The sequence below is a fragment of the Salarias fasciatus genome, chromosome 2 (assembly GCF_902148845.1).
Source record: "Salarias fasciatus chromosome 2, fSalaFa1.1, whole genome shotgun sequence".
NCBI lineage: Eukaryota > Metazoa > Chordata > Actinopteri > Blenniiformes > Blenniidae > Salarias > Salarias fasciatus.
The window spans coordinates 21,418,783-21,443,893 of record NC_043746.1 but is presented as its reverse complement, the minus strand read 5'-3'; the positions used below and the strand labels follow the sequence as shown (position 1 = coordinate 21,443,893).

General features: G+C 40.6%; 1 protein-coding gene across 3 annotated transcripts in view; it reads right to left on the bottom strand.

Annotated features, from left to right (window-relative positions):
• The window catches only part of LOC115405525 (5-hydroxytryptamine receptor 4-like), a 170,835-nt gene that overhangs the window by 100,518 nt on the left and 45,206 nt on the right, over window positions 1-25,111 (bottom strand). For all 3 annotated transcript variants that reach the window (XM_030115147.1, XM_030115132.1, XM_030115140.1), the window contains exon 2: window positions 11,723-11,801. In XM_030115147.1, the coding sequence (XP_029971007.1) occupies window positions 11,723-11,778 (56 nt within the window). In that variant the 5' untranslated portion in view covers window positions 11,779-11,801. The remainder of the gene's footprint in view (window positions 1-11,722; window positions 11,802-25,111) is intronic.

The following is a 25,111-nucleotide window of genomic DNA, read 5'->3' as shown; positions in this document are numbered from 1 at the left end:
TTAATATCTGTGAAGTCAACAGTATGATTATTAAAACCAAAAAATCTGAAAAATGAGAGACGCAAAAGATCCATTTTTTTAGTGTATTTTGGAACATCTTTTTTTTTTTTTTTTTTTTTAGTTTGGCCTTGTTATTTCAACTGTCAGTTTGTTGCAAAACAAGCAAAAGCAATTAATCAGTAAATATTTCCTTTGTGAATGAGCAACAGAGCAAACTCGCCCTGCAGGACTATTGACAACTCAAATGTAATAAAAGTTGGAGGTGCCAGACTTTTGTGAGACACACTACTGAGGCTCCTCTTTGAATAAATAGCCAAAAAGCCAATATGTCATTTTCCTTCACATTTAAGCTGTCTAAATCCACCAAAGAAATAAACACAAGTCAGGAGCTAAGATAAGCTGTGCGTTACAGAAGATGAGGCAGGTTTCTCATGGGTATAACTCCACTCACTTCTGCAGTTCATCCATGTTCTTCACAAAGTGTGGCAGCATTTAAAACAACGCAGTGATGATTACTGTCACGAAGCTTTGCTAAAACAAAAGAATAGGCTATCAATTGCACAGTGTCTCAGTTTTTAGTAATCCTCATCTATTGTCATAACATTTTGATCTTTGTCAAAAAGAACCAGATTAATTGAATGCATTATAAAATAGTACAACATGTTCCAGATTAATTAAATTCTGATGAAAGCAAAGGCAGAATCTGATCAAAAACACAAAGGGTTGCTTTTTGTTGCATGAACCTTTTTCAGAATTAATAAAGTAATAATACAGTGCAAGGATGCAAACCAGAGAACTACAGAAACAATCCCCAATCCACATGATAATCAGAATGATTCTCCCGGCTTGACTGGTCAAACTCTAATTTTTACAGTATTCTCAGTACAGGCTCTGCTTAAATATGTAGGGGAAATGTAAATAAGCCAGAAGCCCCTTGCACTTTTCACTGAGCATCTTGATGTCGATTTGGCCGGGTCTGGCGTGACAGCAGAGCTCCTCTGTGCTGCCTGATCCCTCCTGACACCTCCAACTGCATCCCTCCTCCTCCTGCTCCTCAGCCACAGGCGAGCTGACATCGAGCCACCAAAATACCAAACGGGCGCCGAGCAGAAACCAGCCTGGAGGATGTACGGCGCACTGATACGCCACTTCTCTGGCTCTCGGCCTGATCGAGCATCACGTCGTAAAAAGAGGGCTAAACTGGGAGGATAGAGACCGACGCAGCCGTCCTCGCTGCCTCAGACACTTTCCCATACTAAAATGTGTTGTGTTGCATGTCAAATGACAGCACATTCGTTTTCAGAGAGAGGATACCGAGCACTGCTGAATTCTGACCCTCCAGCCAAAACACAAGCTATTTGTTTGAGACAAATCAAGAAAGTATATTAAATCTCATTGGAGGGAAAACATTATTTATCAATACATGCATCTTCTTCATCAAATTCTGGGTAGTGAGGTACTGCAGCCAGTCTGTCAGATGGAGGAAGATGCTCAAAAGCACACAGGTTACGAACAGGCATGACAACAACAAACACCTCCTTTAAGTGTAAGATAGTGTTAACAGATTACAAGCACAGGGATGTGCACATAGGCTCAACTGGGACATCTGTATTTGGGCAGAGAAATTTTGTAAAAATGTATGTGTAAAGACAACAACTAGAGCTAACAGAGAGAGAGAGCAGCTTTGCAGTATTTTGACCACTTTTACTTTTGACAAAAGTCAAAACCTATAAGACAAAATAACTCATTTAATCATGAGTCATGTTGCTGACAAATGTAGTGGTCCTAAAGAAATATATTTTAAATACATAATTCCCAACACTGGTGGCATTTGATAGCATGAGGATTTCTATACACGCCTATCTCTATCTCACAGCAGTAAAGTTCATGTAATAAGATTTATGCACCAAACTGTATATCTGCTTTGACTGCTTTCACAGAAAAAAATTGTTCCTGTATCATATTTTACAGGAGCACTGCTGGAGGAAGCTGCTGCACATTAACATTCAACACATTCACACAAAGATTTTGTCTTCTTTCAGGTGTGTCTGTGTGCAATTACAGAAGATTTGAGTCTTCACAGCTAGACTGAGATTGTCTGCCATATCTACTCGGCAATCGTTAGAAAGGAAATGTCTCAATTCTGTGTCCTCTTTATCTCCTTGTGGAATCGGAAGTGACAGGAAACCTGAGCGCTCTAACACACGCGCTCTCTCACACACACACACACACACACACTGAGCCCAACATTGAGGCATTGTGGTGTAAAGTATAGAAGGAAAACTGCACAGGCCATCGTTTTCTAATTCTCTGTATCGCATGAGAGGAAGACGAGCTCATATACTGTATGTAATGAAAGTGGGTTCTTCATCTGTGATGATGGAGAACAAATGTCCAGGTGTTGAGTCACCGACTACATGTTTCAATGAGGAAAGATTCGAGAAACTCAATCCAGACACAAACAGAGCATTTATTTACTTGTTCAAAACAAAGAAATGTACACTGCATTAAGACCATTGATAGCTTTGCAGATAGTTTAGGTGAGCATTCTACAAATGATTTCCAGCTGGATGCCAAATGGTCTCATTCCACTGGAATTGAAAACAGTGTCAGCAGAATTTTAGAGCTAATTTGGACTAAAGAGATTGGATTTAAAAGATATCTGTGCATGGCAGCCGTTGACCAACTAGAGAGACTCAACAAAAGCAAATCAAATGGACCCCTCCACCATCAGCCTTGCATTTTTAACATTATACCCACTTTGAAGTGAAGTGAAATTTCCTTTGTGTTTTCTTTTTGTCGTCACCACAGCTGTTTTGGTGCTTATGTCAATCATTACATTGATTCATTCATTCTTTCATTAGATGCATTCATTTTTACTCAGTGAAATCAGACTTTTGTTTGTATTTTGTGCTTCTGTTTCATTTGGAGTGGATTCCGAGGTATTGGGGGAAGAAATGAGTCCACCAAGAGAACAATGATGACATTCTCCTTTATGGCAAAGCAAAGCTTGGCTCAATCCTGATACTTAGGACAGAGCACTGCATTAGTTTTTGGGGATATTTCCTGTGCTGCTCATCTGGAAAATGTGACTCCAAATTCATAAGTGCAGATGAGGACCACATTAGTGGGAAAATGAAAGGAACACATCATATTGTTATGAATTTGAAGATTAAAGTCCAAATCTCGTGGCAGAGTGGTGACTGTGAATTGGCCGGCTGTGTCACCGAATGTGTGTATTTGTGTGTCTCGTCAGAAAAGGCTCCAGCTTCTTATGACTACTTATTAAAAAAGACTGAAGATGAAATGAAGATGAATACGTCTCACGGCTTCACTTGCACGATGGAAATAAAGACCTACTTTGACAGCAAATGGGTTAATTATCAAGAAAATAATCAACCCATAGTTTTATGTTTGGGTAATTGTCTTGGCTATAGTTCGTTTTTGTCTGTTCCCGCATTTTTAAGGTAATCTTTATCCGTCCATCTATCTTTGATGGTTCATGCATTTTTTTTTTTTTTTTTTTTTTTTTTTTTTGCTATATCACAGCAAAATCTAACAATCTTCATTTTAAAGCTCACCTGCAGCTCAGACGCAGACATGAAAGGATGATTTCTTCTTATTTACTTTGCTTATCCTGCATATTTCCCTCCAGCTCTAAGTTCTCTCCTGCCTTTGTCTCCTGATCCAATCCCGTCCACCCAGAGAATTATCTTTCATCGGCAGGATGAACACAGTGATGAACCAAAACCACTCGACACAGAAATCCAAAATGAAAAAAACCTTTTCTCCGTCTTCCTCCTCCTAAGATACACAAATTGCCGCTGGCTAGCTGGAAAACAACTGTGTGCACAAAGATTAGTGCCCTGTGTTCAGCTGAGAGTGTCCACTCAAAATGTGTGTCTCCAACAAAGCCATGATGTGATTATGTCCACAGAAAAACAAAGAAATGGAGAAACTGCTTGCATGCATGGAAAAGATCATCAGGTGTGATAACAAGCTGCAGCTCAGAGCAACTCCAAGGTAACTGACTTTGTTGTACTGCTGCTTGAAACAAAGCAGATTTATTTCAGTGTGATTGGTGTGAAAGATGTATTCTTTCTGCTGCTTTTTCAGACTTTCTTCTCTTTTTGTCGAAGCACCAAGCCTGTGGTCTGCAGTGGCGTCTGCGACTTCCCCATTCATAACAAGTGAGCATCTTGAGATCGGTAAAGAGAACCAAAATATTAAATGATATACTAATTCTGTCAAGCACGTCCGTACGAAATGAGGATCTGTGCAGCACACAGTGTGGTAAAGATACTGTCTATGAAGTGTTTTTTACATTCAGAATACATGTTTCTTGCCAGTATTTTCTGTGATCAAAATTGCTTTTTTATGATCTGGCAAGACATAGAATTCTCCAGTAAACACTAACAGTGAACTAAACGCCACTGAGCTTCTTCCGGCCACATCTGTTTCTACCCGTTTCTATTGTGTTCACCCTATAGCAGAACGACATAACGGATGACAAAGTTTCCCACATTTCTCTTTGTATCCAACTGCCGAGGCAAACACCTTTTCAAACACATAGAAAACAGGCACAAACCAAAAAACACAAACGTGTTCAGTCACTGTAAAGCAAACTGTTCACTGTACAATGATCAGCTAAAATCAACTCCCCTCCAGTACTTGAAACACATGCTTGATTTTTGGGTGTCCATTTTACACGACCCCGATGGTCGGAACCACTGAAAATTCAACTTTTTCAAAACGGCTCCAACTCTGTTTCAGTGTAAACAGGAGAAAATGTAATCATTGTACTCACCACTGGTAATGTTTATATGATACTGCTGTCTGCAGCGCGTGTGTGATTTCATTATAAAAACACCCAACAGCTCCCACTCGTGGCCAAACAGAAAAACCACATTGTTTTCAGTGTTTCCATAATTTACAGTGTTTAAAAAAAACTTTCCTGAAACAAAAATGCAAAGAACAAATGTGTTTCCACTTGAAACTTTCTCTTGCAAATTGGCACTGGGCGATATCGCTATTGCTCCCACTGTCAATAAGACAAAGTTTAAGCTGATCAGGACCTAAGAGTTGATGTTTTGGAAGTGATATCACACTATGAGGTGTTTGACTACAGGCTGATAGAAGACTTTTTTTTTTTTCCTTTCCCAAAGCTACGTGAAGTTCTTTAATAGGGAAACATCAACGAGCAGGAAGAGGTGCCAGAGGCTGAACCACAGCTCGAAGCCAGGCTGAGCTATCAGTGACAGGTGGGATAAATCACCTTGTCAGGCGCGAATTCAAACCGGTTGGAAACACTGTATAATGGAGCGCTCCTCCCAGCCAACACATACACACACAAACATATACACACACACACACACACACACACACACACACACACACACACACACGCTGCAGATTCCTCTCCATCTGCGAGGATAACAGAATCAGGACCCTGACAGATTTGAGTTTTATCACTTGAGTTTTTGACAGCATCGTTAGACTACTTCAATTCACAGATCTGATCCTGTCTGAGTTGAATGAAAGCCTCGGCGTCTTGTTTCTTTGTTGTTGTTTTCTCAGCCCCACAGTTCTGTGTGTGTGCACGCTCTGCTTCACGCATCCATCTCAAGTTTTTTTTTTTTTTTTTTTTTTTTTTTTTTTTTATATGAATGGCGGATTTCTTATTGAGATTACGTAAGCAGCTGCCGAATGAATTATTCAAATGTGTGAAAGAAAGTGATGGTGCGACGTGTTCGCTGCCAAATCTGCGCTCTGAATCAAAACCTCCAAACGACACGGGGTTTGAATGGATGGATACAGAGACAATGAAAGAGATAGAAGTTGTGCGGCGCATGATGAAGAATCAACAGTAGGCTCGGGTGGATTGAGGTTACAGATCAATTTTTTGGCTTGGCTTTCAATCAAAGGAGGTCGGGATTGTTTTCATTATTCATTTTATGACTATTCTGATGCCTTTGTTGTGTCACACAACTTTTGTTGTCTTTTTTGTCCAATTGTCACCTTTTCCATCATCTGTGAAGCACTTTCAGCTGTACCTGCCTGCATGAAAGGTGCAGTACAAATAAAGGTAAATTGATTCTTCATGTTTTCCCAGACAAGCAGTCCCTTATGACAAGATGTACTTTTCGAAGGAGCAGAGGTGAAGAGGCCCGACCGTGGCTTTTTTTATTGACAAATGTACTGGAACAACACGAGTGGGCAGAGGCGACCTGGTCCTTCCAAGATTTATTTCACACATTCTAAAGCTGAACTATCCTGGTGAAAGCAACCATGCAGAAAACAGGATCTGTCACAAGACACCTGAGGTGACGCGCCAAGTGAAAGCAAACAGCCAAGTGTGGAAGGATATCTGATTCCAGAAAGAGAAGCCGGCTGCTATCTGATCGCTCCGAGTCCGACTGGCTGAGTCATATTGACTTATTGTTCCGAGTCAGGCGGTCTGTTCCGGGATCACGGCGCTAACTGGTCGCATAAAAATCTGTGACATGAGATACTGCCTTCCAGGATCGTGTTTGACATGCAGGTTACAAATCGAAGAAAAAGAAAAAAGACACTTGCATTTTTTGGTTTTTTTGGGGGGGGGGTTTCATGGTGTTCAGGATAACACTTCATGTTGTCTTCATTCAGTTTCATTGAAATTGCAGCCTTAAATAACTTCCTATCGTGCAAGTTTATCATAAGGTGCTCAGTCTATTAAAGTGGTCGTTGGAAGGAAAAGCAGTAGCGCCAGTGCTGAGTGACCGCAGCTCATTAGGGAAGGTGGTCCCAAGCAAGCCTGACCTCATGAAATTCACTCACTTAAAGAATCTCCTTCAAATCACTCACTGCCACAGCCATCAGTGAACCTCTGTACCTGGCCACAATGATCTGTGTAACAATGCAGAAGAGCAGTTCAAGGACAGGCGGCTCTGTAATGATCTGATTACCTTCAGTACAATTCAGAATCAAAAGAAAAGAAGTATCTCACTGACTGATTGATATGGTGATGGCAGCTGGGAAAGTTTGAATCCCTGAACTGTGAACTGATTTAAGCAGAGAAAGTGAAATCCATATATTATCCCCGCTCTCATTATCACCACTCTGTAAACCCTCGAGCAATCACCGAAACCCCTGAATGCTCCCACTGCTTCTCGTGTGTGTATTCAGGGTTGACCCTTAACTGGACAGGTCAAGTGCAGAAGATAAATTTCCCCAAGGAGACCAATGAAGTGACTTAAATTATTTTAGATGTGAAAATGAGACGAGGTGCAATAATCATGCAGTTTTGGTGGGCCTTTTCAAGTTTCACAGCTCAAATGATTCTCTGGTCTGTGGGCGGCGTGTTGGGAAGAGGCTTCCATCTTTGCCTTACAGCAATGCCTACTAATTGAATGAAGGAGTGAATTCACACACACACATATGTGGGTCCGGTGTGTGTCCTGCCAATCGGCCACAGTCAGGTTGGATTAACTGTTGCTCCAAGCGACCCTAACATCGGTAGAAGCTGGAAGAATAAATAGATTCTGTCTTTAACTCTTACAAGAACTGCAAGAAAGACATGAAACACTAAAGAGCAAGTTCTGCTGATGCTCTGGATTGTTGCTCTTGGTGACATCCTGATCTGAACCTTTTTTCCCCTCTTCATCATTCTGGCAGTGTTGAACTGTAAAGCTTTACCAGCCAGCTAATGAACCCCACTCCAGCTTTCAGAACCGCTCTCTCTCACCATGCACTATGCATAAATTATACAGAAATATGCAAACCTTAGCAAACAGACCAAACATTACACGCAGTCGCACACCCTGTCTACATACCGTGGCATATAGAGTCCACTGCATGTGTAACATCTATATATCTTCCCTACTGCTCTGCTTAACGGAGGGCGGCAGGACGCTGGCGAGGAGCCCGGCCGACGATGGGCGAAGGCAGGATGTACTGTACTCTGGACGGGCAACCAGCCCAAACACAGGAAACACACAACGGGACACATTAACATTCTGATCATCAATTATCTTCAACTATTTGTTTTTCTGACTGTTTGAACCACTGATATGGAACATATACACCAAAAAACACAAATAAAAATGTTTGTCTGACCTCATTTTCATGCAGATACGTTATCAGCATCCTAATGTGTTATCTTTTCTGCAACTGGGGCGCAATGCATGTGTGAAGTGAAGGTGACTGTATGTAAACACACACAAACAAGATTACCGGATAAACCACTCCAACCCATCTGCACATATCGCGACCTCGAAAGAAAGCGTCAACCAACCAACATCATTATCATATACGATGGCATAACGATGGCATTCATGCATTATTTATTGTAAAAAAAAAAAAAAAAAAAAAAAAAAAAGAAAGAAAGAAATTCTGATATAAGAATGTATCATCCAATCCTGTTAAAATTGGGGAAGAGTTGGACTTTACACCATGAGCCACATAAAGCGTTTAAAAATTCAGATTTCTTTTCCTGGAAGGCATTTGGGGGGCTGCAAACACTCCAGCTGGAGGACTGCGTGTTTGAACCAGCTTTACATGAATTTATGGGGATTTAAATTTTTAGTAGAAAATGATGCCGCGACCCAAACTGATAAAACTAGATTAAACGACTCACTGTGCTCGATGCTGCTGCACTAATTGTTTAATTGTTCACCAGTTCTGTGCAATCTATTATATTTTACAAGCTCATTGTCATTCAGTAGGTCTTTTTCTCTAAATGTATTGAAATGAAACAAGTTCTTGTTGGCTTTTTTTTTTTTTTTTTTAGATTAGCGTCATGCAGGGAGATGTGTATGAACATACTGCATGGCATGAGTCCTGTGGAGACCAGAGGCTGTGCCACATGGATTAAAATTCTAAAACCTGTGTAGAATAGGTTAATTACCACAGATATACATGCATCCATCACCAAAACCAAAATAAACTGCGCCAACACAAATCTGACAGTACAGTATATAGTTTGCATACATTGAAGTCAAGATGCATCATAATGAGGAGATCAAAGTGAGGAGATTGCATGTGATTAATGTGACAAATACGCTGCTGCCTCCTGGAGCATCATGCCAAAAACAGAAGAGTGTCGACATCCATTAGGGAAAATATGGAAGAAGCTGCTACTCTGGCTTTAAAACATGGCAGGAATGCACCTTTTCTCTTACTTCATGCCAGCGTTTGAGATTAGTGGCTCCAGACGATGATAAATCTCAGAAGTATGAGGCGCTGGAAAGACTGGAGCACCAACTGAACTTTCAGGAGTGTTTTTTTTTTTTCCTTAATATTCTACTGACACACATGCACAGTCTTCACCTCACCATTTCCCAAATGCTTGTCTGAGCTCTGAGTGTCAATAGACCAAACACTTGGTCCATCAGATGTGTTCCCACACCAAATGACTTGTGTGCCTGTTCTAAATATGCATGTAGGGTGCAGTGTGGCCCAGCAAGACAACATTATGAATCACGCTCGCTTCCCATCGAGGCTGGCGGAGACAGCCGTCAACCAATCACGTGATCGGAACAGAAAACTGGGTCACGTCGGATCCTTCTGTGAACTGTTAATTAACATGCCAGGCTGCAGTCATTACCAGTAAAGTTTAAACAAAGACGAACTTAAATCATCTCTACCCTAAGCATCTGCTTGTCCTCATAAAGTGTGAAACACAACTTGCGTTGTCTTTTAGGTACAGCCTCCATTTCCTTTCAAGATGTTTTAGACTGTTGGTGCAAATGTGGACCAAAACATGTTCCATTGTTCACATTCACACAAAATGTACCCAGTCTGGTGTAAACAGTGGATCAGCTGGCAGGACAATGATATGACAACACGTTTTATGTGGCTACAAACACTGTAAAATCAAAGGGTTTCTTTCTTTATTTGAGCGCTACTGCTTCCTATGTGAAGAGCAATATGCACTTCAATACATTCCACTCAAAGTTTTTTGGCTTTTATTTGGCTCCGTTCCACAGACTGAAGCCTTTTTTTTATCATTAAACATCTGCATTTAAATCAACAAGTGGGAAAAAAATCCTACATAGAAGGGGTCCAATCCTCATCAAATCTGTGATCATAAACCATTCATAACTGGAAATCTTGTTTTTAATCAGACAGAAATGTTCTTCTCTCTCTCTCTCATGTTCAGCCTTTACTGTAAGTCTCATTGTTATCTGCACCTCTTTCATGCAATTCATCTTAATATTTTGTATTTGTTTTGCTCATCTTAAGTCAAAACTGGTGTGAAATTTGAAGAATAACCTCCAGACTGAATGTTAACCAAGCAGAGGGAATCATGAAAAAAAAAAAAGACATCTCAATACCACATTTTAAAAAAACATCCAACACTTTCTGCAAAATCAGTGTTTTAATCAAACCAACAAGCCCGAGGCTGAGGCAGCGAGCGAGGCGGCGAGCGAGGCGGCAGGCGGTGCAGCAGTAATATTCTCACTTTGCCCATTGTTTCCTCCGCTGAACTGAATATGCAAAGATGAAACCTCCCTGGAAGCGAGAACTTGTGTCTGATCTGCAGACGTTTGAGGCTGATTGTTGCACAGCACCAGCTCCCAGAGCAGCGATGAATGAAAACACGAGTACTGCAGAGTCAGGATCATCAGCAGCCGCTCTGGCTGCTGGTCTGTAATAGAGGGCTGGTTTGATTTTCTTATTTTAAAGGAAAACTGTGTCAAACTGAAAGGTTCTTTTTGAATTATACTTCAGTAATCGCTGGTTTTATCCATCTGCCCATTCCCATATAGTGATTAGTCCACTGAACATGATAATGACATTTCAAAGTGACACTTGAGGCACATTTTAGGATGAATGGTGTTAACAAACTGAAGAGAGCTGCAGAGACATCACATGCCTCAAATTACTGACGCGACTCCGAATTGCAGCAACAACTGAGGAGGAGAGATACTTTCAGTTTCCTGCATTGCATTTGTCACCCATCTGTTTATAAACAGCGCTCAGGAAATCCACTCCAGAGGACATTCAAAGAACTTCCAATACCTCAGAGCATATCTGCAAATTTAGGTCAAAGACATGATGCAAAAGGAGAAATATTCAAACACGAAGCCTCACTCAGAAATATTTGAACACAAAGTCTGAATTTCAGCAGTAATGAATAGCATGATAATATAAATAACTCTTAAGAGTGAAAGATCATCATGAAGCAGGCAAATGTAATGCTTTACTTTTATTTGAAACAATTATGTAACAAGTTCTGGTTGGAAACACAGAGTCTCACTCAAGTCTTTTCTTGTCTTGTTTAGCTCCTTCTTGGTGAAATATGTGACTACTAAGGGTACAGGCTGACCAGACTTCCTGTCTCACTGACGTGTTCTGCAGCATAAGGGCCAAAGACAGACGCCACTGCAGTCTGCAACAGCTAATAGAGGAAAGGTTCTTTGCATGACCAAAATTAGTTGGTGAAACTTTACTTCTTGTGTGAAATTCTAAGAGGTGCACAAGTTAGAGGAAATGTGTACAGAAACTCTAATCTCACCTTTGTCACAATGTTTAGCAGTAAAATACAGTGAAACTTCATTTGATTGCTCAGACCAAAGTATTGTAAAGTCACGACGGCTGCACAGCAGAATATTTCTGCGCCGTCATCATTTCAGTGACAATCTGCAGGCTTGTGTTGTTTATTCAGCGGTGTGACCGTGGTCAGGAAGTGCTCAATCACAGACGCAGTGATTATAAAACAGCGAAGATGATTAATTCTCACCTCTCACTGACAAGCTCCTCCATCACCGGCATCTGGCCCGCGGCGCTGACATTCATGTAACCATAAATGCAGAGAGTCCCTGCAGACACAAGAGGACAATTAAGAAACTGGCACAATCATTTTTGTAACTGAAGGATAAACTTTTAATGACATCAAGCAATTGGTGGCATTAGCAGGGCTGGGGTAGATTGCATTAACATAAACCTGTCAGACTGAATTGGGCTCACGCGAACGCAACTGTTTCATCTGACATTTAAAGTTCGACATGACAGTGTGCAGCGTTAGTATTTAAGATTTATTTGTCTAAAACTTGGACATTAATCGGTCTTCAAATCTAAGTGCCTAAAGCACGCTTGCATTCAGACATTTCACTTTACGTCAGTTGGTTTCTGTTATTGTTTCTGCAACAATATCAATACAAAGAGTAAGAATAGGCAAGGAAGGTGAGGCAAAAGGACTAATCAAACGTGACAAAGAATTCAGTACTTCAATTCATTTGAGTAGAAAACAATGATGAATGGAATCTCTGCAGCTGCACATTGTGAAAGGATGTTCAGGTGGGATGCAGAGAGGTGGGAAAGCAAATGTCAGCCCAGCGGGGGCTCGGAGATAAATGGAGGAAGGTTGTGACCTGCAGATTTACCCACCTAATAAAACACATTTTGTTTAAAGCAAACATGCAGCTGTCAGAGCAAGTTCATCGCGTGGACATCGAAAAATGCCAGTTCTTTCCACAAATCCTACAAGAGGAAGAACGACCTGCCCTGCCTGTGTTAAAAGGGAAAAAAGCTGGAAGATGATAATAATTACTGGAATATTTGGTGTTGTGCAGCAGAAATGAAACATTTCAATCTGCCAACACTGCAAAAAATAGATGTTTTCACAGACAAAAATAATGACAGCGCACAAAATCCTCTTACACATAGCCAAGTGAACATGCATGTAAACAATAACTTGTGTTACATCACACCGGTCTGGATTAGTGTGAAGCAGATGGCCTATTGCAGCTGCTCAACTCCAGGAAAAGATCTACTGTTATCGATATAAATCAGTCTAAAGCACTGTGCAGCATTCCTAAAAAGACAGCCCAGCCCTCTCACAGATGCGTAGTATACTTGGATTGGGTAACAGTTAATAAACAAGTTAACAGTGTAAATAATGTAAATAGTTGAAATATTTACGCTGCAGAGTTGGATGAAAGTGCTGAATTTTCAGCTGTTTTTTTTTTTTGCTGTAAGCATGGAAGAAACAGAAATTACAGTCAAAACAACACAATTCATGGATTATTGCAACCTATTTTAAATCCAGTCTTCTTCAATATCATCTTATTCAGTTCAGAGTATCTGTGCGTCACAGAGCAATAACACACACCCAACCAACAGCATGGTCACCAACAAACCACACATGCAGTCTTTTAGTCTGTATGAGACTTGATTAATGTCATATTAATTGATACTTGGTTCAAATGTCTGCTCTTTATTCTTACTGTCAGTTCAGAAATCTGTTAGATTAAGCACTAACAATAAAAAAGCAGCAACCAAAACTAATATTTAAGATGCTAAATATTTACAATACTAAATGATAACCGTCAGGAGTTAATTCATGAATACATTGATACATAGATAAAGAGACAGCAGCTCTAAATGTGTTTTTAAGCACCACAAAGCACCAAATGTAACAAACTGTATTCACAATATCAGTGTATAGGTGTTTATTAGGTTTGAACTTAACATTTTAAGGGATGGGGAAGACAAAACGAGGAACAGAAGCTCTCTTTGGGGGAGGATTTCACTCCAGATGCTGCTTGAGATTATGGTTTAAAAGAGTAAAAGCCAAAGCTAATCACATTTTTTTGAAGCACCACATTCAAATGGCAGGCTTCCACAATTTCCTCATAAAACAGGTTGCTAAAGACGAGGGGTTAAAAGTCTGCCGCTTATGCCACTGAAGCATGACAGGTGAAAGAGTCTTTCTGAATTACCTTATTCTGAAAAGCCTATTACTGCATGTGTCTGTTCGAAGGATTTATCCTCAAATGCAAATACAATGGTGGAGAAGGTCTGGTTCACATGGAAACAAGCAAATGCCCCAAAAATAGCAGTCATACAGGTATTAGCTTTCTGAAGTCATTATAGTGTTGAATACTTTTGGTGGAAAAATGCCCAGAAACGGACTGAATTTTAACCCTATGAAGACAAAATGAGACTTGGCTTTGATGGTAGAGGGTTAAGCTGTGATATCAACATATCTGTATAAGTCCGGCTTAAAAAGCAAATAAGAGCACATCATATTAAATCTATGGTACTGTGCATTAAACCTGTCTTAAGTCTGAGAAAATTGAATTCCTGCCCTTAATACCTGGACATGAGATACAGAGAATATTATGAAATATATTACATTTATTTAAGGAGCTCAGTGCTCTAAATATCAGTGTTATCTTTATTACATCTGTATAATATCTGGAACGGTTCGCTTGTTTATAGGGAAAAGATGAGCTTCATAATGGAGACAAAGTTAAGGACATAAACTCAGTGAAGGACATTTTCCCATCTACTAACAAGAGTGCAGTTGGTAAGAAACCAAGGGAGAGCAGAGGTTCCATTTTCCCAGCATGCCTTCATGCATGTCATTAACAAAGAACTCATGATCAGAACAAAGTAAAAACCCAATGAACACTATTACTAAAAACAAGGGTGACTTTTAAAAACGTTTGTGAAGCAAATCCATCAAGAAGAAATCGGGTGTAACAGTAACGTGACAGGTGTGGAAGTTGAAGGCTTTATGTCATTAAATACTTTGGCTTTGAATTTAAAAGCCTCCATGGAGCAAAATGCTCTTAATTACTTGTGGATCTAAAGCACCCAATAGTGCCAACATCTTTTAATGTAACAGGTTTTCAAAGGTTCAGTGTTCAAGCAAAAATTACCACTGAGCTTGAGATAAAGCCGGTGCGGTGCAGAAAATGTTGAATTCATTTTGTGATTTACTCTCCATGCAAACCTGCTGGACTTGCAACATTCTGAAAAAAATTCCACTTTGAGAGTAATTTTTAGGAAGTTGCATTTGCAGTGGTTCCGAACCCTGCTGTCATGTACGCGGACACACAAGACGCAACAGAGATTTTCCATTTTCACTTGAAAATATTTACGTGCCAATGGGCTAAAATGTGTGTGTGCATCACCCTGCAATGAAAACCATTCAGCGGAGGAAGAAATTGTAAACCGGTGGACAACTTACACCCTGAATCACATCTTGATTGACCAAATTAAATCGCTTTTTTTTTTTTTTTTTGGTTCGAGAATTCCAACAAATGAATGAGTTTGTTTTTACTTTAATTTTATTCAAATTGCTGACAAACAGAGGCCTAAATGGCAGGCTCAAGCAATGGTAGTCATTAAACGTGTCGAGGTCTGAATATTAGATAAACATCTAAAAAAAAAAAAAAAAAAAAAAAAGAAACATCAAATATGAAAAACATTTGATGTGCAGCAAAGAATCTTATGAAAATCCACAAAAAAAGACTCTGACCACAGCTTCTCTGAAGGATGAACTGGTCTGCAGTAAATATTCACCAAAAGACAAAATTTCAGAGGTAGTATATCATAGTGCATGTTGTGTCAATCTATATGCATAAACTCAAAAGTATTTTGCATAATCTGGTAGACGATGCACAATATTCTCCTGTATGTCTTAAAGGTCATGTTACATTTACTTCAAGATTTTTGAATGTACTGTTTCTTGACCCGTGTCAGTGTGCCCTCCGCGGCTCCTTCCTCAGCCGATCACATGAGGTGTCAGTGGGATAACGGCCAGCAGACCACCGTGCTACAGCTCCAAGAAATCAAAGTTTTTTTCCTAATACCGTGCATGTGAAGGACATTTTTGAGCAAAGCCTGAGCTCCCATGTTGATTATAGGTTCACACTTTCTCCCAGATTTTCCCAGCCTACACTGACATAGGTACGGCGCTGGTCATGGCATCCCAAGCCTCCATTCATCCAGAACAGATTATCGAATCATCATGAGACTGATTTCCCATCAGTCTCAAATTTCCCTGACCCTTTCTTCAGGTCGCACCGGGCCCGCCGCCTCTGTTCTGTAATAGACTCAACGGGGGAGTTGAACGCATGACGGACCTAATGGGCCGGGCCGCTGAGGGGGTCTGCTGGGGTCTGTCAGCTCTCATCCACTCACACACAGAGAGGAGAGAAGAAACGGAAGAAAACGTATGATGGTGCAAGGAAGCCAAGGAGCAAAGTGAAAGGAGAGGAATGAGTAATTGAACAAATGGGGAAAATTGGAAGAAACGCTGAGCAAGACGAAGTTAAGAGAAGATGGACCTGATACTGTAAACTGCAGCATTTTCATGGGCCGATGGTTTCTCTCTCTATCTGGTGGTTCACTCTGGGCTGATGAGGAGAAACGGCAGTCTTAGAAAGACTGAAAGCACGCTATTTTTCCATCACACATGCGTAGCATACTTGCACTGCATCAGTGAACATTGATAATTAATGAGATCTATCAAATACCAGACATGCCTATGAACATGTTGTGACCCCCGACGTGCAGTTTGCAGCATGTTCTATGTGCAAAAGATAAAGATGGAACAAAGTCTCTGTTCGCCGGTGTAATGAGGCCTGCTGTTAAGACGCCAGACTTGTTTCTGTCACCGCCACTGAGGCGTGGAAACAATTAAAAGTTCGGCATCATAGCTGCACTTTGATATCAGCAGAAGCCACGGCAGCGAGCTGAGGAAGAGGAGCCAGAAAAGCCACTGCGGCTCTAAAGCTGGCAGGCTGCTGAGGCAGTGGGTGGGACATCACAAGAGGACAGAGACTTCCTGCTAAGAGGTTTATTCATGGCAGCGTTGGCAAGAAATGTGCCTCGTAGCAGGTAAAGTTACAGCTCAGAATCAGACAGCAACTTATGTTGAACAACACTGATCTTAATTGAGTTTAAAAAATATTGACTGTATCTGGATTTGCCTGAAGCGTTTATGAAAGTGGCTGACAGGCGACTTCCTGTCCGTTTCTCATAAAACATTTAAGGTTTAGCCACCAGCTGCCCTCCAGTTTAGGAATAGTCTGAATGGGTTCGAGACAGCGGGATGTCGTCGTGATGCAGTGTGGTCCCGTCCTGGAGTACATTAATCCCACTGTGCTCCACTAACAATTAGAATATGAAGTTATATTATCGAGGATCTGAACATTAACTAACACCAGACAGGTTTGCAATCCATTCCACCTCGTCATCATTTGGCAAAGCGTTGTGATTTTATTTATAACATAAATGAGGTTAAGTTCTGCACTGAACTGATGCATGTAATTACTTTAATTTCTGTCATGTCATAACATGACAACGGTTTTTCAAGTATTTTGCAGCGAGGAGCTGCCTCACATGTCGTTGCACATATCGAGGCATCAAAGCAAATTGAACCCGATGTGCTGAAGCTGTTTTCAGACATCACTCAGAGGTGTTAGCATGATGCCGCCTCGTTCCAAACTACATGATGAAACACATGGATGCTGAGCTGCAGCTGGTGTTTACATGATAAACCACTTCAATCATAAAGTGTTTTGTGCCCCCCAGCAAGACATCCTGGCTTAAACCTCGTCTCATTTGACTTTCACTGTTAGATTCAAAGGTTTTCACGGACAAAATCACAGTTTTTACTGAATACTATGATTATTTCATGATCCAAGGAGGAAACTAAGTTAAACCAATTTTGTCACCAAAAAGCATTTAAATGGACTTGTTTGAAAATTAGAGAAATGAGACGGGGATATCTGAGCACAAACAGCCGAGACCACCGGAATAACCCAGACTGACTGATGGGTGAGAGGTGGGGGTGGGGGAGGGGGTGGGGGCTGTCTGTGTTTGCTAAACTGTGTGCTGCGGTGGGTTCAGGTCTCCTGAGGTTCAGCCAAAGGTTTCCAGACAAGGTGGGGGGAACCATCAAACCTACATTTCATCTTGTTTATCTCAGCACAGAAGAAACTCAAAACAGGCAAGGAGCGCATATGTGTGTGTATATATATTCTTTCATATGTGTGTGTCTGTATGTGTATGTGTGTGTGTGTGTGTGTAATACAACGTATATCTGAGGTTGTTAAACCAGCAGGAGAGTAGAATAATCATGCATCAGTCATGTGGGTGGTAAGACATTTTTTTTTATATACTTAACACTGGATTTTTATCTGGAGATGTAAACAAATCAAAATATAGGTGTTGCAAAGATAAAATTGTGCCTACATGCGGTGTACCGCCCCGGAAGGGTAAATAAATGGGAAGCACTCCGCAGGTGTGCTGGTGTCTGTATGTCGTGTACGGACAGATCTGACAATGCACCGTGTGCAGCGTTTGTACAGTATAATAGGGATAATTTGTAGATATATATATAAACAAATTTATTGCAAATGTGGTGCACATTTCAGATCAGACTCACTTGTAGATACCAACCAATGTAATGTTTTGGTTTATGTATTCATGAGATCAGTGTTTTTTTTTTTCCTGAGGGACTGACCGATGTCACTGTACTGTAGGCCTACTGTCAATTTATTTTAATTTTTGGGGTGGTGTATTTTCACAAGTGATGACTACTATTTTGAACTTTCTGAAAGAGAAAACCTCAATCAGTCAATTCTTTACCATTTGCAAAATAATCCTAACATTGTCAGTTTTTGGTTAAAACAAATCAGGATTAAAGATTTAATGCATGAACATTTATCAAAGGCAAACCAATAGGTTAAGCATCCATCAGAGTCAAATTACGTCGGCTTAAAGTCGACTTTTATTGAGGCCATTTCAGTCTCATCTGTATTTGCTTTTATTACAACAATCAGATTTGTTGACTCCAGCAAGCAAAATCCAGTTAAGCTCTTTAACTGGATTTCAGGGAAAGTCATGTTTTTATCCTGTTGCTGCAACTGGATTTTAACCTCAGGGGTTTATGATTACAGAAGAATTACAGCTAATTTATCTGTTATTCATAATGGCACCGAACTAAATTATGTTAAAAATGTATTTTAGGATGAGGAAGACTTCATTTCAACAGTGAAGCCAGCGGTGACGCCATGTTTTCACTAGGAGCCAGCATCTGCCGGTTAAATATACACACTCATGACTGACAGTGTAGTGATCACTGGAGAGACTGCTCTGCAAAAAAATGTTAGACTCTAGAAGGGCTTATTAGCAGTTGTCAACTTCGTGACAGTGAAGGACTGTCAAATTATTATCATGATGAAATTAGTTTGGAATCATTAACAAGCTCACTGAAAAGTCTAACTTTAGCTTTTGTTGGTCATGATAAGTAGGGAAGATGCTTCTTTGTCCCCATCAGACGTCAACAGGTTTGCTCAAGCACTCGCCGCAGATCTTCTCCAAACAGTTACTATTTTACTAAACTCCTGTTTGCTGAAGGAGATACATTTCATTAATCGAAAACTAACGCTTGTTGTTCTTGTCCAGCTACTCGTGCATGCGCAGAAAAACAATTTACTACGTCTTCATGCACAATAGCAGCATTTCAGAAAAAATGCCTTTTCCTCTGTTTCCATGGAGATGGGGCCAACATGTTTTCAAAAAGTTCCGACTTGAGAGCCACTTAAATAAGGTTGCGTTTTCACTGTTTCTGAGCACAGTTGTGTGCGAGCGGATCCCCAAAACCAAAAAAGGTTTCTGTTCTGAAAACAGGGCCTAAAAGTGAGGAGAGTTTCATAAGTAACTCTTTTTTTGTTTTCAGTAACCAGTTCCCATTCATTTGTCAGAAGAGACACTAATCAGGTCCTGCTTTTCAGCAGTATTGATCTTTGTTGCATTGATGCTGTGATGTATTGACTCGAAACCGACAAAATGTGCAGTGAGAAACAAACAGTCCAATGTTCAGCTGTTTCCAGATGTACCAGAGCTCATTTCCACGGGAAACAAACTGGATGTGTTCAAATGGCTTCAACATAAATCCAACACGGACTCATGGTTTCGCCAATGGGAGCAGATGGCACCACAGAAGACTGTTAAAGCACAGCTGTACCTGACCAGGGACACCTTTTCCACTACATCTTATATGCACATAGTTTCATAAAGCCCTGATGGTTGCAAATATAACAAGACTCACAATTAAGGGAAATGAGCTTATTAGGGAAATAAGCAAGATATGTAGGAAAGAATAACATGCTGATAAAAAAAAAAGTTCATGAAATACACATCACCCTGCAGTTCTGTTAGAAATTGGCTTGATTTCTTTACTACGTTGACTAAAATCGACACAAATGTTACTTTCACTTGTTATTGGGATATTTTCTAGCACTTGGAACAAATAACAAGATACATAAAGGTACATAATACAACATAAGTACTTTACTTAATGAAAATGTACATCTACCAGCAACAAGGGACGTGAAAGAAACCCAGTCGCAAATTAATAGGGAAACCAGTTATTCCAAAACACCGGCTTCTCTCCGGTGTCAAGACACTTCTCCTCCGCTAGTTAGCTGCTGCATTCAGGTGACTGGAGCGAGCTGCGGAAAACTGAAACTCGGTTGTTTACATGAAGGCAGAGGTGACAGCTGGACTCAGGAGACACATGAAGGGAGCGTGGACAATTTGCACAAAAGAACGTCTCTCAGACAGCTGTGAACCGGCTCCCTTCGTTCACTTAAAAGAGCTGTTAAAATGAACGACTCGTTCATTGAACGTCACAGCACTGCTAATGATGAGTCAACACAACATGAAACATTAAAAAAAAAAAAAAAAAATTACAAAAATTAAATAGTTTAATAGAACACAGTATGCATCAAGATGCTGCTGGATGAGTGTATCTAATATTGTATCCAAAAACAAAAGGGACATAATTTAAAAATCTTTCACCATTTGCATGAATTTGTCATCTTAAGATTTGAAACACAAGAAATGCACTGACTGAGAGACAGGGCGATCAAAAGTCGTTGCAGAGCAGTTTATCTCTGAATGGCATCACTTCACACACACCAGCAGCAGCAGAAAGTGACGCCTCAGCCATACGATAAGAGTCAGGAGGAAACACACGGAGAAGTGTCATTCAGCTGCACGCGTGCACACAGAGGGAGGAATTAATCAGGAGTAGTGTTGATTGTTTGGATGGACTCAAACTGTGACTACAGTTCGGATTTTCCCTGTTAAGGACGACCCCAAATGTCCCCTAGCATCCCTTCAATGGATTTAGGAAAGAGCAGATTATTTATGTTTTGTTGTGACTTTGCTTTGAGGCCAGGCTTTTAAACGCCAGTGTCAGGGTGTTATTGAGGAATTAGAGACAGCCTTAGTCTTAACATAATCACATTAGTGCCTCAACATGCATTAACATCCATACAGGCTGTGTGGTCTGAACGCATTCATGTAACTACTTCATTATTTGTCAATGAGCCTTTTTACATGATCCTAAAAGTCAGATAACGGGCGGTAATGGGATTATAGTTATGCTGGGGTCTGCCCGACTTGCTTGCACTTCAAAAATGCAACAATTGAAAAAAGTCTACATTTCTAGTCAATTACGGGAAGTATGGAGTGGCTCATGCAACCACCACTACCTAAAGGATGTTATCTCATTTTACTGTCTGAATGTTCATCTTTTGTTTTCTTATCTTTGTCCCGTAACTTCCTCATTCATATTCTGGTCTCAGTGGTGTAAATCATACCGCCGATTCTGCTGCCAGCCATTATCTATTCATCCGTATCCTTCTTCCCTGTTTGTGTCAAACAAGTGACAGAAATCCTGCTTTCTCGCTCCTTCAGTGCAGTGACCCGCTGATCGAACCATATCGTCTTACACTGCAGACACTCGCCACAGCAGGGAGTCCCATCGTTCTCATAATCCAGACGTCAAAACAGCTGTAGGACTTTCATGCTTCGTTACATTTTATGAAATAAATCTATGAAAATGACATTGATTCTGGATGTGGCTCATAACTATAAGCATCTGCTTGTCTGATAAGATTATTGATACTATTTTTTTATCTTCATTTTACATAATAAACCTAAAACTTACCCACTGTAGTACATTTTGTGTTTGACTATTGAAATTCAGCTACACTAAAAAGAAAACCATAAAAATGATACTTATTTTAAATTGTAGGCATTTTATTGCAAATTACCTTAACCAAGAATGAACCGATATTTTTTAATTATCTTATTAATTGCATCTAAAGGGTGTTTTTATGGCTATAAAATCTTCTATTTTGCCACTCATTTCTTCCTATCAGATTTAAAAAAGTAATAAAATAACTGTACAGTCCAAAAGTTAGATGAGGGAGGGATGAAAGCAGAAAAACTGAAACAACTTTAACTATAAACCAGGTATTAGGAGAGCGCGTGCGTTTCTGGTGCTATCAAGAGAAAATGATCACATTATGAAAGTTCAAAAATCAGTAAATTTAGAGCTTTAAATGCTTTTCAAACATAGTAAACGATCATTGTCCATCAGATGAAGGATGCATTGCATTGCTTGTGTACCTGATCACTGACAGATTCAGTAATATCAGCCGGTTTTATCCGTCTGCTTGTATAAACTTGCAGTGATTCACTGATCAGCGCAGGTTTGTCACCCAAACCATCTGTTGTCGTGTTCCCACTGAGAGCCCCATTAACGCTTAGCGAAGACCGCACTGCTGAGCGATGTGACCTGAGCCGGGCCCGGTCGGGGTTCTGCGGTCTGAACCAGGACCTCTGGCAGCAGCATCGCTTCCCAAAGCGATCCAGGCCACTGGGCTCTCTGGATAAGGATCAGGAAACACTTCAGCCACCTGTTATGTGTGATTAAGAGCAAATTGATTCATTGATTCAATGATAGAAGTGGAAAGATCTTCACTGTCAAATGTGCTTGCAGTCATTCCACAAAAATAAAATAGTAGTTTGTATGAACCACAACTCCACCTCAAAACATGGAATTTCAAATATCGCTGGTTAGAGGCCAAAAAAATGATATATGGGTGTTACTTTATCGCACTTTTCCAGCGCTTGAGCGGTTCCCAAAGTGAGTACATTGTCCATCACATTCACGCACGCAGACACACACGCACACCCACACAAGGTGCTCACTCCTGGAGCAGTTTGGGGTTCAGTGGACACTTCCACATATCGACAGATGGGAAGGTTGAAGGTTCATTTCCCTGTTGAGAGACGACCTGCTCCATCAACCGAGCCACAACCAGCACAAGCACAGCGCAGAAATGTAAAAAAGACCTTTAAAAAATAAATGTATTTGCCATTACTCACTACAAAATGACACTAAATTAAATAATTACTAAATAATTACTAATAATTACTAAAAAAAACAAGAAATAGTGGAAAAATAGAAAAATGTTTCAAATTGTATCCTGGAGAACATAGAAGGGGGTTGTAGCTATCATGTTTGACACTGACGGAAAAAAGTCTGACTGCAGCTCATAGTGTTAAAGGTGACTTTAAGCTCTGTAGAGGTCAAATTTAATGAGTATATCCATGAATGTATTGCTCTGACACTTTGACTCCGGATTAATGCATAAGTTTATCCCCTAATTTAGACATAAAAGCAAAAAAGTCAACTTCATGAACTACCCCTCAAGGTCAGAAGGTCAATGTTGCTCCGAGCTTCCCTCGCCCTGCTCACTCTCCACCTTTTGCTTCGGGTAAGGACTTATTTTTTAACGTCATACCGGCTGTTTTTCAATTCCACATTCTCCTTTTTTTCCCCTCAATGATCTGCTTGCTCCCGTGTGACTCGCGCCCCTCCCACCGAACACTCCTCTCCTATTACTTTTTTTAAGGAACATGTGGGACATCTGGACACACTCGCTCGTGCGGGCACACAGATGCCTCCGTTCGCTTTTATTTGACAATCGTAATTAAATTTGTCTGTCTGCTGGCGAAGTGTACTCCAGCTGCCAACTGCTCGGGATTTCCAGGCCCGGTAATGCCTCACGGTGACTGAGTGGGGTCCTCATGCATCGAGGCAGGCAACTGGGAACAAACTCCAGCCGTGGTTCTGGCAGAGAGGAGGCAGCTCTCCAGCCGGCATCAAACTGGGAAACGCACTCAGTATGTACTTCCCGATGAATTTTTCTGGTTTAATCTAAATGCTAATTTGATTTTAATGGCAGTCTTGGGGACTCATTGTGTTCAACAGTAAGATGGATGCTTCCCGTCCACGACCCACGTTGGCTTTTGCATCAGTTGGCCCTCGTGCGCTCTCATGCCTGTTAGACCGGGCTCAACACATGGCACCCAGCAGTAAGAGCATTACGCCCAATTTTACGAAACGATAACAATCGGCGTGCCGTGGTCGCTCACTACACGTGCTGAAATCCTGCGCAGCTAGGAGAGTCTGTTTATGATCCGCTGATGAAATGCACCCAGTCTTTTTTGGGAAGTTTCTATTTGCACACTGCTGTTCCCTCTTTGTTCAGGTATCGATTGAGGAACGATGATGGTTCTTTGAATTATTCATGTGCGTTGTAAAAATAGAAATGAGAGAACACAATGACGATGAATTTAAAAAAAAAAAAAAAAAGAGGGGGAGAGAGGAAGGAAAAAAGGATGGGGGTTCAGGTTCAGGGGATTAGAATCAAAAATGGCAAGTTTTATAAAGAGAAACAGTTCAAAGAACAAAGTATGAGGACCTTGCCAGGAGTTATGCGAGTCTGTGTCTCTTTGTGTTATTGATTGCTAATATCAGCTGACACTCAATGATATTTCATGGGCATTTGTCAGCAAAGTATCAGCTGAAGACCTCAGACAGAAAGAATCGTGAACTGCTGAATGAGGAAAGCATGAAGGACCAGCTGTGACTGAAAGGTGGCTTTTGACCCTTCTATCACAAGACGGCTACAGTAGAAGCTGCATCAGGAGAAAGATCGACACAAATGGTCGAGTTGCTTCAGTTATCTGTCTCAATGTGGATATGTTGAGTATAGCAACATTTTACTCACCAGTGTAACTTGTTAGGAATCCAGAGCAGAGCTTACAGAAAGAGCAGACAGGCTGAGGACGCGTCTCATGTTTAATCCAAGCAAACAATGTCGGAGTCAATGGCAGAGTGAAACCACTCAGGCGTCCTTTGAACTATAAAACTCCATGCGGAGATACAGTTGATAAAAAAATGAGGGCAAAGATAAATCATGAACCTTGTGATTGAAATAGTGTTATGACATTTGAGAAGACGCACTCTGGTGCTATTTTTAACTTGAATGGCATTTTTATAATATTGATCAGATTTTGAAGTTACTTCCTCCCCGACGTCCTTTTGTTCAGCTAAACATAATAAACATATACATAAGAGCTATGAATAAAGTAACAAAACCCATAAAAAGTAATTTTTACCATAACTTATATCAACAGCACCTTTCATTTTGTGCTTTACAACAAAGACAAAAAGAAACCA